A 22,197-nucleotide genomic window follows, 5' to 3' on the forward strand; every position below is an offset into this window, starting at 1 on the left:
AAGCAATTGTTACTATTACTCCACACATAAATGCACAGAGAAAGAAGTATGCTGCATATAAATTAAACCTCCAGAACAAGCCATTCCATTTCAAATTGGCTTATCTATGCTTTTCCCTAATCAACATTCCATGAGTGGCACCTTTAAACTGCTTTTAGTCATTCCTTCATGCACTTTGTTACCACCAATTTCATGCCTTATGTTTACTATTTATCTGTAACTAACTTCATACTGCGGTGTAAAGAAGGTAGTAAGCTCTGGATTATGACACATGACATGGTGCTAACAGCCTCAAACTCATACTTGTAAATTAGACGAAGCTATTAATGCTAAAAAATATGAATTTTTAAGGGAAAACATAATTACTTCATCTACATGGATATTATTTTGGTTCAATGTTCATCTTGCCCTCTCCATGGTACATCACTGGTCACTTAAGCCTCGTTAGAGCAGTTTAAAAGATAAATACTAGAACATCACAGGGATTCCTGTAAGATTTGGACAGACAAAAGTCAACACACGATACACAGATCTGAGTTGTAATTTCTTTAATAACAGCAAAACCATGATTACTGAAATTTCAAGTGTACAGTCTTTTCCATTCAATTAATGCTTGTCAATGTTAGAAAACACAACATGTGTTATTCAAAAGTGGCATAGTAAAGTTGGCTCAAAGAAATGTGCAAAGAAGCTTTAAAGTTAGCTAATGGTACACTCAAACTCCTGTACTCAAACTGGACAGATTGATGCAACAGTGAAAATTTTTACATTTTTTTTTCACAGATCATAGCAGTATGATAGGCATGCCTGTGTAAAACCAGAACCAAGAGTACAGGTTTGTACAGGAATAGAGACAGAAAAACCTCTTGAGAAGCTTGAAAAATGTCTCGGCAGATATTTATACCGTGTCTATTTACATTGTGTAGCTATCATTTCATTGCACAGTACCAATTTACAGGGTTCCTGTACAGTGTGTGAGCAACTTGTATGGTCAAGTTTGTCCAACTTTCCTACCAACCTTACCCAGTTAAAATGTGAATACCAGAAGAGATTGCATCTCTTTGCCAGCGGTTCTACAAACTTCACAAACCAATATCTTAAGTGTGCTTTGATTTACCATGCAAACAAGAAAGGTGACATCACCATCCAATTTAAATTTCAAGTTACTGCTACACAGCTTTTGTTGAATTAGGAACATGGGTGAATAATATCAGTAGTTTGCAAATTAGCATAGCATACGAACTACTTCATATAACCAAACAATTCGGCATCACACTAAAATCCACCAAGTGAAATATTAACACAGTCCCTCGTAATAGGGTGTCACATCGATTAAACATTGGTCCTACCAGCTGATCTGCAGACATAAGTAAAAGTTCCTCCTTCACAATATCGTGAAGGAATATATTTCTGGAATCTTCATGTTCCAATAAAGAGGTATTTCCATATTATAGTTTCCCTGTGTAAGTATTACTTCTCACGACCACAACTTTCTTTTTCTCTGTTAAATGAATAAATGATTTTTACTTTACTTTGTTTAAGTATGATACACGGTATACAAAGGAATAATGTTACATTATTTTCGAAGGAGGAGAAAACTGGGCGTTGCACCTACCAGCAGCGTTACTTTGTAAAATACTAAACAATGCAAAAGGAAACAAAAAAGTGAAAATGGAAATGTCATCAACATGAACAGAGTGCCTTGGCAGATCTAGTCCGATATTACAAGGGTTTTAATACCTATTGTCTTATTACTCTATGACCTCTGACATGTAAGGGGGGGTTCTGTAACAAACATATCTTAACAAATAAGTACAACTACTGTATGTCCATGAAACCTGCTACTTGTCATCTTAAAATATTACCATATCCTTGTTACATGATGTACTTATTAAAGTATTCTACCAATATTGCAAGTGTCTCCCATAACACTAGTACAACCATTGTGCCAGCACTAACTGACCTTGAGTTTACTCCATTCAGCAAGGTATGACCCTCTTTTCTGCTGACATGGAACTTAGTGATAACAAACAAATAACTAACATTTGGCTGAAAAGCCTTTATAAAGAAAAGTCACGTTTGCTGCAAGTAGCAAATGTCCTGACATCGTACCACAAAAAATAAGAACCTGTATCGTTTCGTTTTCACCATTTGCGGAATGTATGAAAAATGAAACGAGCTGGTAATGCTTTTCTTCTCAAATCTGGTTGCAATTTGTATCAGGATTATCTGCTAGGTTACAGTATTTATTATGATTTCAATATTTTATATATATGTATTTAAATACTTAATAGCAAACATGTGCTTCCTGACCTTGTACAATAGGATGAAGGATACTTCCTACATATGGTACTCCCTTGTTGTTCAGAATTGTTAACGTTATAGGTCTGTGTTGAAAATGTGACATTACATGGATATAAAAGCACTTGTTGTTGCTTCTTTCAACACTCATCAGAATGTCCAAACCTACGCAACAACGACATGTACAGCCACCTACTATCCTACCCCTTCCCCAATTTGGAAATGCATCAGTTGAATCAAAGTACATCAGAGACAGTTAGGACAGCACATGTTTCTCATTTGTTTACAACGTAACAAGTGGATATGCGGTTAAGGATCACTCCATACACATCTTCAAATTAAGTTAAAAACTCTCAAATCTAATGTCACTTGTATAGTGTGAAAAAATTGAGCCCAGGGGTTAGTTACTGGTTTATAAAAAAAAAACAGGGAAAAAAAAATTAATGATTATCCCTGCTGGCATATTGATTTCATTTATCATCTAATAAGTTAATGATTTAAAGAGGAACTACTTTGTTAGTTACAAATGCAAACACAGAACTATGTAACTGTAAATGTCAATTCATTCGCGATAACTGTTATCCATACCAGTCAGTGGTAAACTGATGTCCGTATCTTTAACGGAAAGCTACATATGACCATCCATGAATCCATGAATCTGCACTTGTCACCAATCCATCTACTGGTAAAATTTGGGTCCTCCTAGTGTTACAGACATGGTCCCCTTCTCTGTCAATCTGTACAACTGGTTTTTCCTCGTATCTCTGCACCAGAACCACAGAAATTAATGTCAGCTTTAAAATACAATTTGTTTAAATTGACCTCTTAGAATAGAAAGTTTTTAAGACCAGGGATTGCAATAGAGTTTGGTTGCCCAGTGGATGTGGAAAACAATGTAAGGCTGAGCATTCTCTGACCTCACTTACAGCAGCTACCACTCTTTTTCTCATCCTGAGCTGGGTCCACTAGTGTATGGCCGCTTCCTCCTTCACCTGATGGCTGTTTCTCATTTCTGGGTAATCTTTTTGCTGAGAGTGAATGAAACATATAATTTACATAAATATACACTGACACAAAAGAAAGTAAACTTTCCAAAAAGAGGTACTATGCTCTGAAATACTTGTAGGCAGAAAGACAGGCTTCAAGATCACATACATCTCTTAACCCTCTCCCTTCCACACACAAACAGCCTGTGTCTCGACAACATCAACAGTTCCTGGATTAATTGATCTAATGCACATGAATGCTGGAAATTAACATATATAATGTCAACCAAATACTTCATCGTTTCATACAGAATCAAAGGTTTTATAACAAACTGCAAGGAAATTGATTTTAAAACCAGCAAACAGCTGCAAATCCTCAAATGCAAAAAAACAATGGCAGTTAAACTTATAGGAATAAAAATACGTAAGGGAACAGCTTCTAGTACATCATCAAAGAAGACACAACTTCCCAGTTTAAAAAGTTACTGAAATTTAATGACAAATGGCACAGTAAGGCATTAATGACAATTGGCCAGTTCACCTGTTTTCAAATACATTTGTAAGTATTTCGTTTGAAGGCTATATTTCACTTCATATGCATTATGCAGCTGTATTAATGTAACACTCCAAATTAATAAAAACATACAATTATGTCAAAATGAATCTTACATTAATACTCACCAATTGCTAAGAATAGATCATTGACATTCATGGCAGTCTTTGCAGATGTTTCCATAAATAGTATGCTTTTCTCTTCAGCATAAGCTTTAGCTTCCTGTAAGATTAAGCATTTCAAACAAGTTAGATGTAGTTACAGACTGTGTACATCTAAAGATGAAATCATATCAATGGCAATGTCCAACATACCACCAACAAGGACCAACTAACCAACTACCTTACCAAGTAGTATTTCATAATCTAAAACTGAAATTCAAATACCACATTGAGGACGTGCCAGTAACAAATGTCATTGGTGCATTATGTAAAATGATATTAATATTAACATGACAGCTTCATGACACCAACATGCATGTATAGATTTGGTAACTGGTTGTTGTTGTTGTTGCAGTAACTACATCAGTGTGTAGCAAGTATTTTGCAAACAAACTTAACATGGCTTGAACCAAGAAGAACATCTTTAGTCATCTGTTTACAAGCAAGGGGTATATCACAGCCACCAATAATTTGCATGGATCATGAGGACCATCAAATCATATTCATGTTACTGTACCTGCTACAGGTAATTTCCGACACCAATGTTTGGTTGACCTTCCTCTCAACAGTGAAATCTATGGGCCTACTTACCTCGGCTTCTACCATTCGTCTGTTTGCCATATCTGCTTTGTTACCAGCCAAAGCTATAACAAGGTTAGGACTCCCTGCTTTCTCTAATTCTCTAACCCATGTCTTTGCTCTTGCAAATGTATCCTGTGAGAGAAAAATGTCAATAGCACTAATAAGTAAACCAGTTGTTCACTTTTAAAATACTTCTCCCTTCATTACTAAACAATGCATACAGCTACGGTATGGATAATAACATTTCTAACACATTTGGGTAACCAACTTCTGAACAAAAGTATCAGCCATCTTTTTCTGAAGTTGTGTTCTTCACACTATTCATTAAGAAATGTCTTTTGGTAGCATTGAAGTTTGTGTGTGTCGTTTCATGACACAAGTCTTTCATATTTAATAATTGGTATTTAGTTCTCCTATTTTTTTAATTTCTCTTTTTGTTCTACTGGTACAACAATGGTAAGGCAAGAGAGGGCAAAGGATTCTTTCAACTGAATGAATCAGTTTACCACGAATATGAGGAAAAACGATTTTATATATCTTCACATCTCTTGAGCTGTTGAGAAAAGCACATATGTAACATGCCAACTGTGCTGCATCGGTACAACAGGGAAGGACATTGGTAATAGATTTTGTTGTTCATAGGATCTTTATGATTACAATAAAAACAAATTTAAGTGAACAAGCAACAGTGCAGGGCTCCAGATGGCAGTGCAGAAAAATATACAGGAAACAGGGGAGTTAACAATAACAAAGGAATATTTAAAGCAGCATGTGAAACAGGATTACTGTGATGGACACAAAATATTAAAGTCAAAGGAGATGGTACCCTATATGAAAACAGAGAACCTTGTAGCACTGTCAGTTACTAGGATTCTAGTCAAAATGGGTGAAATTTTGTGAATGTCTACAACACAAATAGAGGCATCACAAGGACGGCCCACCAGGTTTTAAAATAGTATACTCAAAATGAACGCATGCATGTAAATGAAACTGGTTGCCAACAGGAAGTCTGAGAACCCTACAAGACTTGTAAGGATATCAGGGTTGGAGGAAATTAACATGTTTGTGACATAGGGATCACAGGAGAAGAGATCGAATTGACTATGAACACACCCGGTTCTCTTGCTCCCATTCTACCATTGCAATGTTGGTATCTGCCTTGCTTCCCGGTTCAAACTTACAGAAGGTCAGAAAGTCGAATATTTGATGACAAGTATTGTCAAAGGAGAGTTGTCTTAAAATTGTGTTGATCAGGTTTTCAGCATTTGACCTCTGTTGACCTTGAGCCTCCAGCAAATTTCAGTGGGTTCTTGTACCAATGACTCTGGATGTACAAAATGAAGCTAAACTACATCTAAGTTTCACTTTCAGTTACTGTGTTAACAAAGTTATCAGACTCTGATCTCTGTTTGATTCAAATGATCTTTGACCTAAGTTGCAAAGCTTTAAGCTGTTACAAATTGCGTGACAATATTTCAGCGGTAAAGGAATGGCTTTTTCTCTCTTTTCGTCAACAAAGTTTTAAAGGAAAGCACATTACTTTTAAAGCGAGTTAAAAGATATTTCCCTTCGTTGCAGGAATGTATAAGAGTATTATAACAAAGATGAGAGGAGGTGACAGGCAATTTGGAGCTCCGGTGAAGGATATAGCATTTGCATAGTTCAAGTGCTGATAACTCTAGCTTTTACAATCTTTTGTTACCCTGCCTCGGAGCATCTTCCCAGGCAAGCATCTGTGAGTCTCACTCTTCAAAATCGGATGCACATTCACTTGCTACTTTCAAACAGTCAATCTTCATGCTATAGAGCAATGCACTGTAGGAGTGTGGTATATGTACAGAACAGGATTTCACACAAACCATCCTGCAACGTCTGGTACTGTGAGGTGGGATTTGTCAGTAGTGTTAGTTTGCCACACAAAGAGCAAATCCTTTGGCAGCAACCTACTGCCAACATCCAAGGTGTGACTCAAAATGCTCCATCATAACAAACAAGGTATATTCTAAAGATCCCCAGCAAACTCCTCAAGGGGATGAGCAAGTACTTGCAGCAAATGAGAGAGTGCAAAACTTTCCTAGCTGAATGATCTATGATTTTTCAATTTCATGTTTTGACAGCTACAATGTAAGATGACTCCATCAAAATGACATAGTTCTTTTATGACTGGACCACAGATGTAACTGTTAGAGAAGCTCACACACCGTGTCAAGTCTCAGCCAAACAAATGTGACATTTTGACTTTCTGATTCAGTCAGCTTCAATCAGTGGTATTTAATCTTTGTCATCTCTAACAAAATATTCACGACTACATTTTAATAGCCCCCCCCCCCCCTGCTTCAAGTTAAACCAACCCCAAGCAGACTAAAAAGGAAGTTTCCCTGGTTGTAGTGTCCTCCAGAGCTTGTATATGTTGAAAAAACTGAGGATTGAGTTGTGGACTAATTTTGTAAGGCAAGCCTGAAGTCAGGCCATGATAGCATTTCAAATCAAAGAAATCACTTATATGCTAATACAGCAACAAAGTTCAACAATGATTTGAGAAAAAAAAAAACTCACTTGATTTGTGATGTCATAAACTACAACAGCAGCTTGAGATCCTCTGTAGTACATGGGAGCCAGACTGTGATATCTCTCTTGGCCCGCGGTGTCCCAAATTTCAAATTTAAGCGTTGTGTCGTCTAAAACAACTGTTTGTGTTAGGAATGCAGCTGTAGAATTAATCGTGAAGAGATAACAGAATTATGCCTCAAAAAGAGTCCATTACATGTAAGTAATTACAGTTATTTCCTCATATATGTCACACTTCCCATAACATAAGAATTAAAGGTAATACAAATAACCTCTTAATGGCCATTGATTTCAGATTACTACAAAAAACCCAGATAGTCCAGCATCAACGGGTGGTCATAAACTTTGCTGGTATAAGCCAAAACTCTTTTTGGAAAAACTCTGTCTCCATTATCAGTATAAACATTCTAGAGAATACACCTGATGACTTGGACTTACATTGTACATGTGTTGTAAAGAATGACTGTGTTCAGGGATGCTCTATATACCAACACACTTGACTACTTCTGAACATTTTCAAAGTATTTGATGTTAAGGAATACATCACCAACATGAAATATAGAACTTTAACTTAAAACCAGCTTTATGTCAATGACAAGAGAGGTTAGGTCAATGGTATTTTACTTACCTCCAATTGTACTCTCCTGAAACTCATGAAATTGACCTTTAACAAAACGAAGAACTAGACTAGACTTTCCAACTGCTGATTCTCCCAACAGAACCAATTTAAACTGACACATTCCACCAGCTCCAGCTCCATTCAATCTCGGAGGACCTCGACCAGTCATGATTGTCTCTGATTTTGTTTACTTTGTTTTCTACTTATCGTTCCAAATCATGCACCCAAATGTGCAATGAATAACACAATCCGTCTCTGACAGGGAAGCACCTCATTCACCACCTCCGATAAAAATCCTCTCCATAGACCAATAGCAGATCTACTTGGATACCATCACTTTTGACCAACGTAAAACTGTAAAGAAAGTAGTATATGATAGTATGATAGTGGTTGTAAGCTATTAGGCTGCAAGATTTGGTGACTGACAGTAAAGAAGCAGGTATAACCTACTTGATAATGGCTTTCAATGAATACTTCAAAAGGTGGGTTGACTAAAGATACGAAAGAGGCAAGGGAACAAATTTACTGGTGTCAGCCAACTTCATAGGGTAACTTTTGAACAAATCACAAAGTCATCTTGGACAAAGGCCTGTTAAAATTCAACCTTGTAGATACTCTTGTGAGTCTGAAATGCATTATAACAAATCTGTTGATTCAGCCCTGGCACCTTTTCCAAGAGGTACTTCAGGGGGGTAATCTTGGCACCAGATCTGGTTGAAGGAAGTCACAATAGTACACAAATAAATACAGATATCCTGAGGAAATGCTACGGAGACCTACAGGAAATTGCCTTTTAAAGGTTTTGTTGAAATTTCTAATTCACATATGAAGCCACACCAACTATCTATGTTTGGATACAAGTGTTGAGGGGATGCGGGTTTTGCCATAGCTGGGAGAACCTTAACTTGTGGATTCAGAGAAAAGCAATGCTATAAAATACTGAAATATTTCTGTGTGTCACATTGCCAAACACTGGCACCAGCAAGTAAAACAAATGACAATTGAGTGAAATAACATATAATAAGGTGGGCCTAACGTTTATCTGATCAGTGTGTACTGTCTTACAATGCACTCCAGAATACATTCAGAACATTCCAGACAAACCATCCAAGGTAAGGGATGACAAACAGAAAATGGTATTGACGAGGCCGCAAACTTTATCCACTGTGAAGTTTTGCATAGTGTACTCTATATGCCTTGATTTGCAGTTTGGTTTCTTAGTGCTATACAACCAAGGATTCTCTTGTTACTATTACCTTGTTACATCATTAAGGGCTAGTGATTTGTTGAAATTTTCTGGGTTTAATTGCAGAATACATGCAACACAAAGCTACATGCTGTAGCTGGCTACACCATCGCACTCCTGACGGTGAAGCCACAAGAGTATAATACATCAAGCTTAGTTTATTTTGGGCATTTCTCCTCATATTGAACTTCCCTATGCATAATTTGTAGCCACAACAGTATAATACATTGAATTGAGTTAAGCATTTCTCTGTGCATTACTAGACTCTCAAGGCTATACGCACACCAAAGCCACTGTGTTAAGAGTGTTGCTTCTAAGTTGCGGGGTATTCTGCAAAAACTCCATTTTCCATATGTAACAAATGCTTTAGAAACTTCTGCAACCACAACAAAAGATAGTTTCTTTATCTCGCACTGATGATAGGCTTGTATATATGTTGGGTCAGAAAATAGCACTAGGCTAAGTATTACTATTAGGCCTAACTAGTACTAGGGACCCCCACCCTAACTCTTTATGCCTAGCCTAATACAAATCAATACCAGCATTAACATAACAAAAATAACAATAAATATGTGACATTAGTCTAGTAGGCCTAGGCGGGTCAAGTTTAACTTGGAAAAAACTCTTAGCATTAACACTAGGTTAGATATGACTAAGCAGTCGGCCTAACTTGGGCTAGGCTAGACCTAACCCAAGTTAGCCATTGCTCCTAACCACGGCCCACAGAAATGTTGATATTGTCTTATCCTTGGCTGCAGGGAGGTCAAAAGTCTTGTTAAAACATAGTCTGGTCAAAATTGCATACGATTCTTCATTTCGTAAATGTATTTCTACTGAAGTGAACCTAGGTATGGAGTGGGCAGTATTGGCCTATCCCAAGATACTGTGTCAAAGGCTAGGCTAACTTAACGTTACAATACTTTGTGTAGCACTATGAAAGCAGGCAATGAGAAAGCACTACTTCCTATCGCTCTCCTGTAGCCTAAAGTGCAACGTAATACAACCACTAACAATAATGGCGAGCCTATCATTACGTTATTGGATATTACAATATGATATTCGACAAACTTTATGTATACGAAATGCTCGGGATGATGCATGGAAAGTGCATACATTCGCTCACTTGCTACGAAAGAAGGAGGACGGTAGTTTGTTACAGAACAATAATATCTTGGAATCTATGTTTTGATCAAAATTGAATTACGGAAGATCGCACAGTAGCCCTTACGTTCAGCCTGAGAAACCCGACAGATATGACATCATGGGGGAGGATCCATCAATCCTTACTTCGGAGTTCCCCACAGTAGTTTGCAGGAATCAATGTCGTAGTGAACTTTGAACCACGTACTGTAATTGTTATGAGTGTATTCTTTTTCTCAATTTATTAAAAAATTTCGATTGATAAAATCTTCAAATGAATTTTTATTTAAAGTTTTAAAAATATTTCCATATTTTTATATAGTTTTACAGAGTTTCTTGTTATTTTTCTGTACTATTTGATCTTTCAGCATTGAACCCTTAGCAACCGTACAGCTGGTAAACAATTTCACGAAAGTACGATATTACTAGATGGCGCTGGTATTGGATGCGCTATATATATGATACAGATCCGAAAGTTTGAAATGTAATGAATGATACCTTGTGTATTACTATATTCACCGACTAAACTAAGAAGCTACCTTCGTGTTTAAGTCTCACGCAGTAACGTATGCTAGTCGCAAATTGTTCATTGACCAAATCCCACTTCAGATAGCATATCGTATAAAGCCTAAGGTAACCAAGGCTTAAGTTAAGCTAGTTAGGTTAGGCCCTACCCCTTTGGCAAACAAACCCTGCCCTAGGCCAAGTTAGGTCTGTCCTAAAAAGTATCGTCATCTTTTGTTTAACAGTTAGCCTTATCATACTTCAAGATGACAGAAATTATGTCAAATTCAAAGAATACAGCCTCTTCAGATGGTTCATCATCTCCCAACATTGCAAGTAACTATGGAAAGTACCGTGATCGAAATCAAGATATGGTAGCGGTGAGTAGCCTAACTTAGTAACATAAGGCATGAGTTACATCCTTGACTTGGCTTCTTTCTACTATCCTAATACATTTCTTGGCTATACGTTATGCTGATTGATATTTGCTTCGTTTAACATAGACCTGCTGATGCAATATGATGGTAGGGGCCTAGGCTTATACGTTAAATTCTCGATAGTACGGGCATTAAATTAATGTTCATTTAAAGGATAGGCCTCGGCCTTGCGGTAATTACAATTGAATTTAGTGTCTACCACCATGGTGGATTGGCTCGAAACCTATGGCGGTATCCACCGAATTTTGAAGTCATTCATGCAAAGATAATGATTAATGTTATCTGTTTTTTATAAATGTTGCAAAGGGAAAAACCGGTGTAACTAAAACGAATGACAATTGCGTTACACATAACGAATGACAATATGTTGTACACACTAAAAAAATGCTTTGACTAAAACGAATGACAGTACGTAATGACAACACAGACATTTTGCTTCAACCGGATATCACAGTTCAGACTTCGTGGGTATCTAGATCTAGTAAAGTACGGACAAGATAAAAACGCACCTTATAGTCTGATTTTGAAAAGTAAATTTAGCGTCATTTTTCCGATATTAATTGTTAGAAACTAACAATACTATATATAATCAATTGAAACGGCGTTATATTTAGTTATCTTTCTTTATAAATCTAAAGAGGTAAAAAGCACAGCACTCAAGCGCATTCTCACACAAAACTTTCCCTGTGGTTTCTATCCGTAAATTACACCAAAACCCTGCAACCACGTTATATGCGATTTTCCTCATATCATTTTTGCCCAGAAACCAATTGGTAACCGCATTTACTCCACTCCGTTAATCATTCTATCTCTTCTCAATACTGTCCTTCGTTGTCATTCGGTGTCATTCGCTGTCATTCGCAAATGATAATTAACCCTGTACAAAGTCAATTGTCATTCGGTCATTCGCTGTCATTCGTTTTAGTTTGTCCCGGGAAAAACATGGGATACATTTTGCCCCTAACTCGGGCAACAGGGTTTCAGAGGAATTCAAAGTCATTAACACACTGCAGATATTTTATTTTTGTGTTCAATACATACTATAAATGTCGTAAAAGGAAAACATCGGGTACATTTTACACATAACTCAGGCAAACAAGGCTTCGGAGGAATTTTAAAGCTATCCCCACAGATATTTTATTAATGTAATCAACATATGTTTTAAATGTTGCTAATGGAAAAACATGGGTAACATTTTACATTTATATTTCTAACCTACATACTAACTTTACTCCTTCCCACAATTATGTGCTTTTTCCGCCATAGAATTTTGAAAAAGTACTTTACCACCATGGGAGTAACATAGCGAAAGTTACTCTTTCTATGCCGAAAGAGCACATTATTTATGGCAGAAAATACCGATGGTAGTTCTATACTAAAGCTATTTGACTGTATCATTCAGCTAAATGGGTGAATAACTCACAAAAATTTCTCAAAAGACAAAATCCTTGTTTCACTGTGGAAATTTGGACCTTTCTAAATAAGGTTTTGTAGCTTCAAATTGCATTTGAAATTATGGTTTACAGTTTGACTTACGAACACAGCAACAGTGTCTATTAAGTATTTAGTGCAGTTCTACATATGTATGCCTCGGGGACACGCAAAGTTAACGCATCCCAGCCTTTATCTGTCGGACACCAATTTCTGAGTGTGTGTTAAAACTACATCACAATTATATGTTTTTTTTTCCCCATTTTCTCATCACTAAAACATGGACATGTTTTGAAAGATCTCTTATCCTTGCTTATAATGCTATATAATTACGGATGAACTTGTTTGTCCTATAGGCTAGACCTTTAGTTAGGCAGTAGGATTAGTGGATTACAATTTTGTTACAATTAAGTTACAATTTTGGCATTAAATGTGCAAATATATCATTCCCTTTGTTAGTCGTAATAATCACTATTAGTCTTTGTTTTATATGTATATACGATATGTTTTACAAATTTTATGAAGAGAATTTTCTTTGCAGCCTTGGTAGTCCTAGAACTTACATTAATGTTTGTTTTCATTATGTTCCAGGCCGGTAAATTGATTACAATGCCAGGGGAAACTGCAAGAGACTGTTTGAATGTGCCAAGGGTAAGCATGCAGATGTACATGTATTCATTTGTGTAATATTCTGTTAAATTATCATTTATTTTAAGTAAAGTGTAAAGTGGGCAAAGAAATCTTTAGACTGCTTCAGACTGAAAGCCTTTCAAAAACTTGAACATTTCCATTGTAGGGTAACTTTTAAGCAAACTGTGTACATTTCCATGTCTTAACGTCCTTTGTTATTATTTCTCTTTCTTTAGGTACAGACACCTGATGTTGTGAAGAAGTTTAGAAATTTCACCCAGTCAGAACCCCAGGAGAGAAGAGTCTTTTACGGCCGAGCTGCAGACCCAGATGTAGCTTCTTCTATCTTACATGGAGTCACCACTACTAGTTCACAAAATGTTAGTAATAACTAAGTTTGATGTGTTTATTCGAGCTTTCCTTCTTAGTTCCCAGGTCTTGTGTAAAAGCACACGTCTTTGTAAGAAAAGGCCTTTAGCACCATGTGGCTCAAGGCAAAGCAAACCTTGACTGACTACCATCATTAATTTCATATTTGTTATAGAGCTGAGAAATACAGCTATACATTTTAGAGATATTAAATTTATAGCTTTATTTATTAAGAAAATGAGAATGGAAAAGCAAAGGTGATTACCCTAAAAGATTTGTTTAACCCTGTGACAATGTGTATATATTGGCAGCACTATGATATAACTATCATAGTACTACTGTGGTATTACCCTGTGACAATGTATATATTGACAGCACTATGATATGTTTATCATACTACCACTATATTCCAAAATGGATCCAGGGTTTCCTTAACTTTGTAACTTTTGTTTGTCACAACCATCAGAGTTAAATTAGGTAAATATAATTTGTAAAGGTTGTATACAGGCAAGTATGTCCTTATTTCCTTGTACATGACTCAGTCGAGATGCATTATCACTGAAGCACAAAGGTGTGAAAGCACTCACCGACAGATAATTTTTTATTATTTTCAAGGTTAGGTGTATGAAGTATCATCTTGTTTTTCTTGCAGTTGCTGAACTTAGACGACCTTTTTAATTAAATAGCAATTTCCATTGAGCTATTTCCACTTTAAGCATAGTGTTTAGTCAGGGATGAAGTGAAATTGTTAATCTGTGATAAGTGAATGTCCTGCAAACCTGAAAACATAGTGACCTGATGATAAATGTAGTTTGTAACATCAAATCTTGAACACAAATTTGCATGTGAAATCATTAACAAGTTTGAAAGAGAAAAACACAAACAAGTTAAACCATGCACAATAACTATGATGTCTTTTCATTTCCAAAAAGTTCCATAATTTAATAATTTAATAAAGCCTGTGCAATACAATTGGCTCAGGATGTTCTTATGTAATATAATGAAACCATGCCTTGCTACTTTTGTTTTGACTATTAGGCTGGTGACCTAGTCAATCCTGAACCAAAGTCATTATTCAAGCAAAAGTTAGAAGACAAGAAGGAAGAGAACCTATATGCCAGTAAGAAGAAAGCACCGTTGGGGTCGTCGCACGACCAACGAATTGGTCTCCCTGAGGGAATGGACCCAACAACCACGACTCTTGGAACGAAAAATGTATTTGGTAAGTTTATTTGAACAAAAGTCTGGCTGGCTGCCTAAGTTGCCATATATTGTGTAATTAAAAGTGTCCTGCACATTAATGTAATTGTATGTGTTATTACAAATTTCTCAGGTAATCAGGAAAGTTTATCATCAATGTCCTTTGTCACACTTGCCATAATAGGTTTTTTCATGTAGAAAATGTGTGGAAACCCCAGAAAAATACAGGTTGGCACAACTTTGACACAGGAGGAATCTGTGACAACATGTGGCAAGAAATATGATATGTTAAAATATGAGACACAGAAATTCAAAGATATATGTCTTTTTTTATTCTTTAGTGTCGGTTATGCTGGATTGTCATCTGATTTTCCACAAGTTAGAAAATGCACATTATCAAACTTTGCAACACAGTCCACAGGTTTCACACATTTTCACATGTTTTAGACCAAAGTGAAAACATATGAAAACAAGTGGGTTTACCTGTGAAATTTGGTTATACAAAAAACACTGGTTTACCATGCATGTTTATGTATAATTTTCAGTTGGAAAGTCTATACAGTTAAACATCATAAGATCACAATGTTATCGAGTTATTTAATAATGGTAATTATTCATATTTTATCCATTATAACACCATCATTACATCAATCTGGCAGATTGCACAGCTGGAGAACTGGTCAGTCCACCTAAGACTTATACCGATGTCATGAGAGAAGATCAAGAAGGAAAAGACCTCTATAAATTTACACATCATGAATTTGAAGTAGGAGAGTCATTAGACAGAAACTATGACTGGACCAGATACCCAAAGGATATGGTCTATGGAATACCCACCCCACATAACAATGACGGCAAGCATGTCGCAAAGAGCCTTACATGGTTAAGAAATAATGATCTGTGAGTACATGTACTGCATTATTATCAATCCATCTACACTTTCTCATATTGTATGTATTTTAGATCCTCCTGCAAGCAGGAACTCGCGAAGAAGCCATCGTTGGCTTATCAAAGCCACAAGCTGACTGAAGTCAGTCTCTTAGATTCATATTTAACGTCCATGATTAAGAATTGTCAATTGTCAACAACTCTGTAACTGGACGACATACATTAATCTTGAAGTGACTCGGACCTTATGATTGAAAGGCACCGGCGTTAACCACTGAGCTGACACTCCTCAAGTGTTTTTTTTTTAAATTTTTATTTCCAATATTTTTCCAATATTTCCAATCAATATTTGATCAACATGTAAAGTGGTAACATTCCATGGCATTGCATTCCATTGCTTGATCAGCAGAAGATGAAGAACAGTTGAAATATTATGTCTTAAAGTATACAGAGTAATGCCATGCTGTATATAAATATGTAATCTGGGATCTGAATTGGATCTGATTATGCACTGTAAATATTTGATTAAGCAATGAGAATTATGCCATCATCTTGAGATTATATTATAAAATGTAATAATATGTATGCATTTAAAAAAATTCACAGAGACAAAGGCACCAAGGTGGTCTCCAAGCGGGTGGATGATTTCAGAGAAAGAACCCAGCCACAACTTGGTACAGTCCATGATCCCATCAGGGATACAATGAATGTTACTCCGGATCATTCGTTTGGGATCCTGATCCGCCCCGATGAGTATGGAGCAGGTGACCTGATCCATAGCAGGCTCCCAGGAGAGTATCTCAGAGGCAAGGACCGCCAGAGGGGTCTGTTAGCCGCGGTCAGACAACAGCTCAAGAAGGCTAATTATCATAACTTCAACAACCTACAGGCTGCCTTTAAACATTATGATAAGGTAAAGTCCCAATTGATCTCAATCTGTGGTCATGATTGTCCTATTTACACGGAAACTATGCAATTTTGTTTTGATGTTCTGCCACAAGTTTTTTCTTTTGAAAATGATTTCCACAGTAGTGTATAGATAACACGTTGTAAACATGTGTCATCAGGAACTGTTGTTCAGGGGGTTAACTTTAACAAGGACGTGACGGTCTCTTCCTTGTATACCAAGAGTGCAATTGAGTGTAACAAGTACAAAACTGCATACTATTTCACACCACGTAGGCTACTGTCAATGTCAAATACAATTAGTTTCCCACGTACCACTGTGTAAGCTTTTCCATTATTGTAGTAGTTATTTATAGAACTGAATGTGACAAACAAGGTGATGTCATCAAACATGCGACTGGAAGCAAATAATATGCCCCATTGCTTAGTCCATGACCTTAAATTAACTTATCTTAGTTTGGCTAGTAAACTTTGAACAAATTAGCCAATCTGTAGGTTTTCTAATGCCATTTTCATTCATTTTGAAAGAGTAAACAAAATCACTGTTCAGCTATTAGACAAATATATTAATAGTTACATATCAGTGAGTACACAACCCTACTGTTTTTCAGAGGTCAAACGTCAATAGAGGGCAATACCACATTCATATTTGTATATGTCAAAGGTCATCTGATGTATGGAAATCTTCCAAACACAACTCCAAAAGTAAAGCTTTCTATGAACCACATACTTAATATGTGGTACTGCGGTAAAATATACAGGAATCCTCATGATTTTTGTGCAGGTCCAAATTATAAAAATCTTGTGAGCTTGATTATTTCAAAAGTAAACCTTGGATGAACTCTGTGCTGATATGCATGTATGTATGTATGTATGTATGTATGTATGTATGTATGTATGTATTTTATATCCTCCTGCAAGCAGGAACTCGCAAAGAAGCCTTGTTGGCTTATCAAAGCCGAAAGCTGACCGAAGTCAGTCTCTTACATTCATATTTACATACATTTATTTACATAGGTACAAGAAGTTTGTTGTGTTCTATGGAGATCATAAGTCATTTGAGGTCAAGCAAAGTCAAAAATATATAAACCTTGTAAACAGTTCAACATGAGGGCAAACACTGTACATGCTGATATTATGAATTCAGCAAAAGTCAAAACTTTAAATCTTGTAAGCAATGTTACATTAAATATTCTTCAAAATAAAATAAAACTGTTAGCAAACTGCTTATCCACTAGAGAGCCTGTGTAGGAGAATGTGTAAAAGTAAGTTGGCCTGACGTTTCGATCCTAGCAGGATCTTCTTCAAAGGCTGCATGACAAGTCAAATATTCTTGTAAATATTCTTGTATGAAATGCTGCTTCTGGTTTGAGACAGCATATGCAGTGTTGGAAATAATTCTAAAGTTTGATTTTGAACCTAGCTACAGTTCTCTGGGGCAGCTAAATTTGCATGTGGTGACCAGATTCCAGCATATTTTACCCATTTATTTTTTATTACAAAATATAATATTGCAACTGATCAAACTATGACACCCTCCTAGATTTTATCACTTTGCACAATTTTTTTTGTCACAAGGATGATGAAATAATGATATAATGAAATCTAAATTTGAAAATGTTTCCACTTGTATCATATCATAATGGTATATTATTTTAAGTGAAAATACAAAATTACAGTTGTGATATTAAAAAACATAAAAAATACCTTCTTGAATTAAAGCCTCCATGGGTGAGCATGTCAACTGCATTGTTGTTGGATATTATGTAAAAAAAAATAGGAAAAAAATGGAAAATGTAAAAAAAACAAGCAGTGCAAAGAGTTGCATTTACGGTAGCTTTATATCGTATACTTTTTGTCCATCTTTTACAAAACAGAATGGTGACGGTAAAATTGATGTGATGGAGCTTCGAGAATGCTGTTTACAGTTTAATCTTCCGGTGGAAACAGAATTACTGGAAGAATTAATTCACTACTGTGATGAGAAAGGCGAAGGTGCCATCGATTATACAGAGTTTGCTAACTTCTTAAATTGGAAGGATAAAATGGTTCAGAATCCAGGCTCAGCTGATGGGGCCAATAAATCTGAGGTGGGAACCCCAGAGAGACTTAATAAACAGATTGATGGAGCCGTCGGGCAACATCGGACTTCCTCATCACGCATCAGCGCGGTGGTTGGAGGAGTGTCGACTAAAGGTGTGTATGCCTACAGAATATTTACTCACAAATAACTAGTTTAGAGATGTTAGTCCCATGTAACCAGTCCAGAATTTTGGAGGTACAAACACAACGTCTTGTGTCGTGAACAGTACCTGCATCACAGAAATCCATTACTCTCTCTCACTGAAGTCTGGGAGACTAATTACTTTTCCCTGTGTAATCTGAGAAGACTTGCCATTGAATTGTTTTTTAAGTTATTGTCGTGAAGACATAGGGATGTACGTAATGTTGTATGAACAAGTCAAAATATGTATTATTAATGTGCAATGTGGAGTCAGGTACAAAACTGTACAACACCCAACAATATAGGGTGCACAGTGTTACCCTCAGGTACAAAACTGTGAAACACTAAAACATTATAGGGTGCACAGTGTTACCCTCAGGTACAAAACTGTAACACACCCTACATTGTAGGGTACACAGTGTTACCCTCGGGTACAAAACTGTAAAACACCCAACATTATAGGGTGCACTGTGTTACCCTTAGGTACAAAACTAAATACCCAACATTATAGGGTGCACAGTGTTACCCTCAGGTACAAAAATTGTAAAACACCCTACATTATAGGGTGCACAGTGTTACCCTCAGGTACAAAACTGTATAACACCCTACATTATAGGGTGCACAGTGTTACCCTCAGGTACAAAACTGTACAACACCCTACATTATAGGGTGCACAGTGTTACCCTCAGGTGCAAAACTGTAAAACACCCTACAGTATAGGTGCACACTGCACAGTGTTACCCTCAGGTACAAAAATGTAAAAAAAAACCTACATTATAGGTGCACAGTGTTACCCTCAGGTACAAAACTGTAAAACACCCAACATTATAGGGTGCACAGTGTTACCCTCAGGTACAAAACTAGACACCCAACATTATAGGGTGCACAGTGTTACCCTCAGGTACAAAACTGTACAACACCCTACATTATAGGGTGCACAGTTTTACCCTCAGGTGAAAACTGTAAAACACCCTACAGTATAGGTGCACACTGCACAGTGTTACCCTCAGGTACAAAACTGTATAAAAAACCTACATTATAGGTGCACAGTGTTACCCTCAGGTACAAAACTGTAAAACACCCAACATTATAGGGTGCACAGTGTTACCCTCAGGTACAAAACTAGACACCCAACATTATAGGGTGCACAGTGTTACCCTCAGGTACAAAACTGTAAAACACCCAACATTATAGGTACACAGTGTTACCCTTTAGTATTTTATTTCCCAAATCAAACTTCAATACAAACACTTTTACAAAATGGTGTGTGGGTGTGATTGTCCCTTTCACCATGTCGCTTTCTTTCAAATGCTCTGCAGACTTTCGCAAATATGGAACCCCAACCATTCGCTCTGACCTACCAGCACCAAGGATAAAGAGGATCAGTGACCTCACCAATTATGGAGATGAAGCAGATGCATTAGGTCTTATCAATCCTTCTATTTACAGCAACAGAGGAGTTTATGAGAAAGATTTTTTCCAGCCAAGATCTCAAGAACAGGTAAAGTGCTTTAAAGTATCAGAGGATTAATCAAACAAACCATGGTTTTAAAGGAGATTATTAATTTATGTTAAAGTGATATTAACTGTCATGAAGAACTTCCTCCCCAAACAGCAAAGACAAATATCTTATTCCATCCGAGAGATATTAAATGTTTCTTCACACGCTGATGACTTGAGCACGTCTATCTATGAAATCAATCGACGTGTTCTTCCGTTTGGTTTCCACAGCGTTTATCTTCTGTATAATTGTGATTGGTTTTGTGATTGCTGAATCTAAAATAATTGAAGCTGGTTGCATGAACTAATTACGATGTCGGTTTTAAGGGTAAAAACTATTAACATTCCACCATGAAAATATGAGAAAAGAAAGAGAAGGTTAAAAGGTTTCAGGTGCTATTAGCACTATGACATCACAGATATACATATTGAAATCTCCCAGAGACGGCACTAGGATATCTCCCAAACGGAACAATGTGTTTGTGGGAGTTTTCTACACAAAACATCCCTGTCATATCAGCCAAAGATGATGGCTGGGTTTGTGTCCCTTTTAACCCTTTGAAATGGACCTGCTTGCAGAGTAACTGGGTAACTAAGGTTTCAAATGGTTTCAACTCCTTTACTGGCTGGAATACACAGATAGGATGTCTTACATATTTAGAGCTTTTCTTGGCAATAATGAAGATTTGATGGTCAAGTTGCATTAAAAGTAAGTTACGCTTAGAGAAATTTCTAACTTTACAACCCTGACACTGTTGAATGTTATTTATGACTTTTTGAATGAACTTTTCAAATCTACACTCTTGATGTAATTCCATTTTTATTTTCTGCTTCTTCTTCTTCTGATTCTTCTTTTGAACAGATTCAAACAATTTTCAAGAATGTTGGCACGGAAATGGACAATGAAACATTTCAGAAGATTTGGCAGCTTGCGGCTGAGAATGGCGATGGAAATGTCAGTGTTGAGAGTTTCAGAAATGTCCTTGATGACATCCAAGGTCAAAGATTGGCTGATATGGCATGATTTATTGCAAAATAATCAGTATTTAAAAATGGATTGTTTCATAATATAAAAATATAAAATGCAATAACAGAAGAAGAGAACTAAAACCCTTCCTTTTTTCAATTCTCTCGATTCACCGTTCATATGTTTTACTTGTTTCTGTGGAAGAGTTAAAACAGAAATCACACACAGCATTCAGCCAAACAAATTATGGTTCTATAGATAAATATGATTTTTGGATGAAATAAATGAAACATTTCCATTGGAAATGTTCTTGTTTGCTAAAATCTGTAAATGGTGTTCAAAGTAGTTCAAATTGATCTTGTTGGATCTACTTAAAATTGTCAATTTTAAAATTTTATAATTTCAATTTTTTTTAATTTGATCAAATTAATCCTGATATTGTTGCAGTTAATAACTAACCTGAACAAAACTGCTGTTTCTTCTACAATATTACAAAACCACACATGAATAAAGTGCTTCCAGCTTCAGAGTTTAATATATATACTTCCATTCAGATTTAATTTTTCAATCCCCTTCCACACAAACAATGGTGTCTCTTGTATCTAGCTAGTATTCTATGTTATTATGCATCTATGCCTATATAGCAAAGCACAATACATAATACCTTTGAAAGTCGACATATACATCAAAGAATAAGTTGGCTTGTTTTGTAAAGCATTCTTTTTACCTCACAAAACCTTTGCACATTTTGTAATTTTAGTTCCGTCCAGTTTTTTAGTTAGTACTTTTTTTAAATGTTTTCCAAGAGTATAAGTAATGGTGCAAACTACTATGCTAATGTTACTTCCATCTATTTCTAAATCAGTATAGTGTTTATGCATTTACATTTAATGGTGCAAAAGGTGTAAAGTTTAATTATTGAGTATGACTCCATGTTGGGAGGGGAATGTCGGGGAGGGAAATGTTGGGAGGAGGTATGTTGGGA

General features: G+C 36.3%; 2 protein-coding genes across 5 annotated transcripts; one reads left to right on the plus strand and one right to left on the minus strand.

Moving 5' to 3' along the window:
• Positions 1-533: 533 nt before the first annotated feature.
• LOC139964718 (ras-related protein Rab-5B-like) lies at positions 534-10,348 on the minus strand. 4 transcript variants are annotated; one of them, XM_071966581.1, is made up of 6 exons: positions 10,245-10,348; positions 7,780-8,124; positions 7,140-7,291; positions 4,593-4,715; positions 3,969-4,062; positions 534-3,329 (listed from the first exon to the last, which is right to left on the minus strand). In XM_071966581.1, the coding sequence occupies exons 2-6, from the start codon at positions 7,937-7,939 to the stop codon at positions 3,220-3,222; spliced, it is 639 nt and encodes a 212-aa protein (XP_071822682.1). In that variant the 5' UTR covers positions 7,940-8,124; positions 10,245-10,348; the 3' UTR covers positions 534-3,219. The 4 variants fall into 4 exon arrangements, with proteins under 4 accessions (XP_071822682.1, XP_071822678.1, XP_071822681.1 ...); XM_071966577.1 differs by having other exon boundaries at positions 10,140-10,279; XM_071966580.1 differs by having other exon boundaries at positions 10,130-10,265.
• Positions 10,349-10,533: 185 nt separating this feature from the next.
• LOC139964702 (EF-hand domain-containing family member B-like) lies at positions 10,534-21,341 on the plus strand. The gene is made up of 10 exons (XM_071966559.1): positions 10,534-10,640; positions 10,906-11,040; positions 13,120-13,179; positions 13,395-13,538; positions 14,566-14,749; positions 15,387-15,627; positions 16,222-16,528; positions 18,399-18,717; positions 20,065-20,246; positions 21,108-21,341. Exons 2-10 carry the CDS (start codon positions 10,927-10,929, stop codon positions 21,267-21,269), a joined length of 1,713 nt encoding a protein of 570 aa, XP_071822660.1. The 5' UTR covers positions 10,534-10,640; positions 10,906-10,926; the 3' UTR covers positions 21,270-21,341.
• The last annotated feature ends 856 nt before the right edge of the window (positions 21,342-22,197 follow it).

This window comes from Apostichopus japonicus, chromosome 23, assembly GCF_037975245.1.
Source record: "Apostichopus japonicus isolate 1M-3 chromosome 23, ASM3797524v1, whole genome shotgun sequence".
Classification (NCBI taxonomy): domain Eukaryota; kingdom Metazoa; phylum Echinodermata; class Holothuroidea; order Aspidochirotida; family Stichopodidae; genus Apostichopus; species Apostichopus japonicus.